The following is a 7,500-nucleotide window of genomic DNA, read 5'->3' on the forward strand; positions in this document are numbered from 1 at the left end:
AGAGAGAGAGAGACCCTGTGTTTAAAACATTCTCCCGACCATGCAGTCAATCACTAGCAATAGTTTCCAGGTTATCGGGGGAAATTTGCTTTTCTTTAGGGTTCACTTGGTCTTTGTACTTCTTATTTGGGTCGCCAGGTCTTTGGCTGTTGTTTTGTAGCTGTCCTATAAGGAATGTTTTGGCAGTTGCTCACCAGGTATAGAAATTACATGACAAAATCAGTATAGTTGGCATTTGTTGAGCATGACCTTCATACTAGTACATCATGATCATTCCAGAAACTGTGTAGAGTCCAATTCTTCCAAGAGAGGCCTAAAATTTTCTTCAAACAGGGTATATGAAATTGTTCCAGTTTCGTGAGATCGCATCAATACAGAATTTGGATATCTTCTCTATGGAGGACAGTTGATATATATACTGCTTTATATAATTGGATTTTGGTGAAGAATTGTGTTTATTCTGTACAACTTTGGTCTACACTCTACTAAAAGCTCATGAAGCCTTGTTTATCTTCTCCAGCACATCTGTGTTGATATTTGTGGTGGATGAAACAAAGCTACAAAGGTATTTGAAAAAAGGCCCCACCCACAGTTGTGTGTTATCAATGGGGAAAATAGGTCCATTCTGATTTAGTTCAGCTTATATTAAGACTTCTGATTTTCTTGTATTTGACTGCATGGCAAGTGTTATGTATATATAGGATATCTAAGCTATATTGCATTCACTCTGGGATGTGTGTCAAAATGGCAGCCTCATCAGCATTGTGCATGTCAATCAACTGGCACATAAATGTTTGTGTACAAGCTTGTAATTGCCTGATATACAAAGAGGCCACCATCGATTTGCAATTCTATTTTGGCCCTGTTTTCTTCTCTTAGTTTTAACCATATGTAAGTCATCATTGTGAAGATGAACGGGTTGAAAAGAACAGGAGTCAGAACGTCAAGCTCTTTTACTTCCACCAGGAAGGATGGGGATTCCATGCCAGCAATACAGACTTTTGCTTCCATGATGTGATAAAATAGTTAATGTATTTTGAGAAATTTACTAGGACCTTCGTATTTTGCTATTAACTTCCACATGAGGTTGTGGGGCACAATATCGAATGCCTTGGTAAGGTCAATGCAAAATATACATAAGTCTGTATTTTGTTTTTATTATTTCTCTTGTGTGTGTATATATATATATATATATATATATATATATATATATATATATATATATATATATATATATAACAGACGTTACTATAGTCCATTTCTTTTATCGATGTAGATTTGCACCGACTCACAGCGGTGCCCTTTTAGCTCGGAAATGTTTCCTGATCGCTGATTGGTTAGAATTATCTCGTCCAACTAATCAGCGATCAGGAAACTTTTCCGAGCTAAAAGGGCACCCCTGCGAGTTGGTGGAAATTTGCATCGCTAAAAGAAATGGACTATAGTCCAAAGCAGAGCAAAGGCCTCAGACATGTCCCTCAAATTGCGTCTGTTTATGGTCTTTCTGTGCCAGTCCACGCACGTAAACTTTCTCAGTTCGTGGATCAATCGTCTTCTCTTCCTTCCCCTGATTCTTTTACAATCTCTAGGGACACATTCTGTTATTCTTAATGTCCATCTATTGTTTGTCATTCTCATAATATGTCTTGCCCTTGTCCACTTCTCAATCTTACACGTTGTTAGAATATCATCTGCTTAGTTTGTTCACGTATTCATGTTGCTCTTTCTCTGTCTCTTAGTGTTATTCCCATCATTATTTTTTCCATAGCTCTTTGAGCTGTAACTAGTTTATGTTCTAAGGCTTTAGTAAGGCTCCAAATTTCTGATGCATAGGTTAATACTAGTAGGACCATCTCCTTAAATACTTTTATTTTTAGAGAATGTAGCATTTTATTTCTCATAATCTCATTTTGTTTACAAAATGCTCTCCATTCCATGCTTTCCCTACTTTTAATTTCGGGCTTGTCCTAGGGAAACACATTCTAAGTTATATGCATTAACAATCTCTAAAGGTTCGTCCATAACTCTTATTTGCTGTCTCTCTGCCTTTGCGTTGAACATGATCTTAGATTTACTCGTATTCATTTTCAGTCCTATATTCTGTTTTCTCTATTCAAATTTTCTAACATCTTTCGTAATTCCTCTCACGATTCTCGTAATTCCTCTCATGATTCACTAAACACAACTACTTCATCTGCAAATCTTAAGTTGTTGAGGTATTCCCCATTAATATTAATTCCTACATTTTCCCAATCTAACTTCTCAAAAACATCGTCTAGAAACGTTGTGAATAATTTATGAGAGATGGCTTTTCCCCGTTTAACTTCTTTCACAATCGGAATTTTGTCACTATCTTTATGTAGTTTTAGGATTGCTGTACTCCCTGTATAGATATCTTCAAGTGTTCTAACATAAGATTCTTTTATTCCTTGTTTTTGAAGTGCTTTCATTACTGCTGATGTTCTGACAGAATCAAAAGCTTTCTCAGTCTACAAATGACATACATCGTGGTTTGTCATACCTTGATGATTTTTCCATGGATATGGTCATTTGTTGAATACCTGCTTGCTCTCTTGGTTGATTAAAGCCTAGCTGTCTTTCTATTCGACCTAATATGATCTTTGTAAATATTTCATAAATTACGAAGAGTAAACGTATTGGGCGGTAATTTTTCAGGTCTTTTGTGTCCCCTATATATATATATATATATATATATATATATATATGTATATATATATATATATATATATATATAGAGAGAGAGAGAGAGAGAGAGAGAGAGAGAGAGAGGGGGGGGGGGTGTTCATACCCATTCAAATATTCTTGCTGAAATTATTTTTCAGGATGTAGGGCATACAGTATAATTAATCAAAGGTTAAACAACAGAAAATTGTTAAGAGTTAATAGCATTAAAAGTGAGACTGTTACAACAGAAATAGCTTAAAAGTGTGCAAGGTATATCTTAATGAGTGAAAGGTTCCAAAGGAAAAATTGTTCCATAGTAGGCTATAATGATTGTATGACTTACAATGGCATAACATTACACTGAATATACAGACAGGTATAAAGTAATTTCTTATCAAGTAGTAAAAATACCTTAGAATTGAGAAGGGGTGAATGGTTTGGGCTTCAACAAGCGAGTTTGTGGATCCTGTTAAAGAGCTACTGATAAGATATTAAGACAAAAAACTGTATGTGGCATGTAAGGGTCTACAGATGCCTTAAGATTCAGACTCGTAGAGGGTACCAAGATTTAATGGTATAGTATGTAAATTAAGTTTGAGTTGATGTTTGAACATAGAATGGAAGAATGACTGTATAATTTCTCCAGGGTTGTTGGATTTTTTGTTGTGAATGAGAGCATGAGATAAATCAGTGAAAGAGTGAAAATGCTGCTACTATTATGTAAAATGAAAAAAAAAGGTTGGGAATGGAGTAAAGAGTATCTGCTATTGCTGTCTCTCTGCCTTTGCATTGAACATGATCTTAGATTTACTCGTATTCATTTTCAGTCCTATATTCTGTTTTCTCTATTCAAATTTTCTAACATCTTTCGTAATTCCTCTCATGATTCACTAAACACAACTACTTCATCTGCAAATCTCAAGTTGTTGAGGTATTCCCCATTAATATTAATTCCTACATTTTCCCAATCTAAATTCTCAAAACTTAGTGATCATGAAGAGAAGCTAGGGGTTTTCACAGAAAGACCAGTGAAGATTTTATTCACGAAAGTATATGGAAGTAAAAAACTTCTAATTACTATTATTGTTATCATTAATAGCCAAGTTAAAACCCTAGTTGGAAAAGCCGAATGATAACAAGCCAAAGAGCTACAACCAGGAAAATAGCCCAGCGAAATAAGGAATAAGAGATGTAACGAATAAACTATAATTGAGAAATATCAAATATATATATATATATATATATATATATATATATATATATATATATATATATATATATAAGAAATAACGTCATATATTAAGTAATATATAAACTATGAAATGAGAGTAATATCCTGTTAAACAGAAAGGCATTTACAAGTTTGAATCTCTAAATTTCCACCGATTCAACCGGCATATTAGGAAGATCATTCCCCAATCTGACCACAGCTGGATTATTTAAAACTTCTAAATACTGCGTGGTATCGAGCCTCATGGTAGAGAAAGCTATACATTTAGAATTAACTGCATTCCAAGTAACACGTACTGGATGGAACAATCTAGGAAGATCTGAATGCAAAGGATGAAGATTTATAGACTTATTCCACTTGCATGAAGAACTATCCAAACGACATAGCCAGAGATTGATTTCTAGATCAGGGATTAGAATTTTAAGACCAAGTTTTTGCCCAAGAAATTAAAAAACGAGTCCGCAGCTGAAGATTAGAGAGAGGTTTGGAGGTATGTATAATTAATGATAAAAGGTTGAGAGAAATGGTTAATTATCAAATAAGTGAACCATGCAAAAGAATTGGATGAAATTTGGAATGATCTTGGAAACCAAGATGAAAATGAATATAGATTGAGCCAAATCTCCTTCATGGAATTAATGCATATGAAAGAATAGTTGAAGGTACCCTTATCAATTTTGTGTAATACATTATAATATATATATATATATATATATATATATATATATATATATATAACATATACATAATATATATACACACATACATATATATATATATATATATATATATATATATATATATATATATATATAATGGAGGAAGACCCGAAAGGGTGAGAAATGTAGAGTACGTAGATGTGAAGAAAACATTACAATGCATGAAAAGCTGGATCAGATTGATTTAAGACTTTGGTCACAGTAAAACGAAACAATAAGGAATGCTTGGATTGTGAAAAATGTACAGCTAGAACATATCACCGTGAAAGATTTAAGGGAGACTTAAAACACTGGATGGTGGGATAAATTAGTATTGCTTAAATATTAGTATCCATAAAGGGCGAGAGCGAGTACAATAAAAGGGAATGAAGAATTTCAAGTCCTTTTCGGATTCTCTGGATCCAGAGGACTAAAGTCACCAGGTTCTCAAAGAGTTTTCTTGCAACCAACACCCTTTTGACCCGGGTGACAATAGTACGAATCCCATGTTATATTTTTTTCTTTATGTCTGCCTTTAGGACAATTGTTCATAATTTAAAGCAGATAGGATCTCGATGCATTTAGAAAAGGGGAAATATGTCCATAAAGGCTAACTTGGTTTCCCATTTAGTTACAGCAGTAACCAATCGAGATATAAGTTACCTTTTTTACAAGGTGCTTACTTGTGTTCTGGCACAGCCAGATTCTGCTCATAATTGAATTAACTATGGTGTATTAATACCCGAGACTAAACCAAAGTCTTGGTAACCGACTTAAAATATTCAAATTCTACATGACAAGATGTAAACAATCAGCGAAACCTCTAGAACAAATTTCTGCATCAGGGGATATAAATAAATACAGGTGAAGTTTTATAATCACAATATTGTTAACAAATAGAATGACGCCAAATCAAGGAAAGTTGAAGAGATTTTTTTTTTTTCATATATGCAACTTGGAAACTAAATCTTTTCCTCATCGATTCACATATGGCGTCAGAGGTTGTTACAAATATTTGATAATATAAGCTCCAAATCTATGGACAAGGGATAAAAAAGTGCACACGTATCGATATCAAACTAAAAGACTAAGAAACTGAATAAACTCGGTGTGCTTTGTTTGAAGAGACTAGTAAAATCACCAACACGCAGAAACCTTATCAGTTACAGTCAACTTTCGTCAGTATACACATTATCTTTTGTCTTTCTTACCCCGTACATCAACCCGTTACAATAACTTTCTGTGCAATAAAGATTTCCATGGTATCTAATGTAATCTTATCTCTATATAAGTTTGTCTCATTTTCACATTGCCATTGCAAAATTTTTGCACCGATACCTCGTGTATATTTCATAAGAATTTCAAGACTGAAATATAAGTGAAAAAAACCCTGGTGTCCAATATGCAAATAAAACTTAAGTCAATACAAAAATATTTTATTAAACAAAACCAACAGAAATAGCACCTCAATTTTAGCATACAAAGCATTCAGGTCACCCCTTTAGTAGACAAAATCACCGTAACAATATTATTTTTTCAGTAATTCAGATAACTAACCTTTCACATTTATGTACAATGATTTTCATTTTACAGCAATTAGATCTCTTATGTAGCAAATCCTATCAGAAACTTCTGGAATTAATGTCTCAGAGCCCGACGAGTATTGTATCCAGTGAACTGACATTATCCATCAACTAAATACAAGTAGATTAATCAAAGAAACTAGCTTGGACAATTTTATTTTTTGTTTTTGTTTTGCTTGGCTTAGAAAAAAAAAATCACTTAGGTCGTGGAATGCCAATTGTCCATACACAGACAAATATCAAAATCACATCCATCCAATTTGGTCAAAGAAAACGAACCACAAAGGGTCACATAATCATAAAAAAAAATATTTAAAATACAGATAATTCTGGGATAAAAGGTCGTTACCTGATCGTTTTACTCCTATTTATTCTTCTCTCTCGGGGGATTTCTTACCCTTTCTTCTTTTCCCCCTCTTCCCCTTCTTGGGGCTTGAGGACACCGGTACGCACAAATAGCCCAGTTCCATGCATTTTTGACACTTGGCCTCCGGATGGCTTTTATCTTTCTTTTTTCGGGACTTGGACTTCTTTGGTGTAAACTGTCAAATAGAGGTTTGGAATGTAATAATATTTTTTTCAGTCATGAAGAATAAATAATCTATTTCACTCCTCTTCAAAGAAAGGGGGCCTTTAAATACACGTAATCTCCCATATACAATAAAGGGAAATGTCTGACTAACTAACTAACTAACTAACTATATATATATATATATATATATATATATATATATATATATATATATATATGTGTGTGTGTGTGTATATATATATATATATATATATATATATATATATATATATATATATATATATATATATATATATATATATTCCTGTCATTCTCAGATGAGAGGAATAGGCATATTCTGCGAGAGGGGGTACCCCGAGTGGTACACTCTGAAACCGCATCTCCCAGAACTTGCCGAACTAGCCAGCTGTAGTTTCGAGAGGGGGAGGGGTGGGTACGGTTGAACCTGCGTGCATATCTAAGTATTTAAACGTCATTTTTGACGGTTCGGGTACACTAATCCAAGTAAAATCACACTTAATCTTCCTTTCTTTATCTGCCTCTTGCTAAATCAAATGGTATAAAAAATGGATAACGAATTAAGATGGCTGCTGAACCAATTAAAATGAAGGATGGTCAGCTGTATATTCAACATTCAAAATATTCCCTGGTATTAAAGTGTGAAAGTTAGAGCAATTCTAAAATACCACAACAAACACGTCCAATTTTTACTACTGTAATTTTCCAACAGAGAGAATTTTAATCAAATCTCCGTCTCACAACCATATTCAC

At 33.7% G+C, this 7,500-nt stretch overlaps 1 protein-coding gene across 1 annotated transcript in view; it reads right to left on the bottom strand.

The window, feature by feature from the left end:
* Positions 1-7,500, bottom strand: part of LOC137643262 (uncharacterized) — a 28,135-nt gene that overhangs the window by 18,976 nt on the left and 1,659 nt on the right. Inside the window, exons 3-5 of the mRNA XM_068376103.1 lie at positions 6,573-6,739; positions 5,846-5,981; positions 2,190-2,489 (exon numbers count right to left, since the gene is read on the bottom strand). Coding sequence (XP_068232204.1) covers positions 2,190-2,489; positions 5,846-5,981; positions 6,573-6,739 — 603 coding nt within the window. The remainder of the gene's footprint in view (positions 1-2,189; positions 2,490-5,845; positions 5,982-6,572; positions 6,740-7,500) is intronic.

This window comes from Palaemon carinicauda, chromosome 6 (assembly GCF_036898095.1).
Source record: "Palaemon carinicauda isolate YSFRI2023 chromosome 6, ASM3689809v2, whole genome shotgun sequence".
NCBI classification, from domain to species: Eukaryota; Metazoa; Arthropoda; class Malacostraca; order Decapoda; family Palaemonidae; genus Palaemon; species Palaemon carinicauda.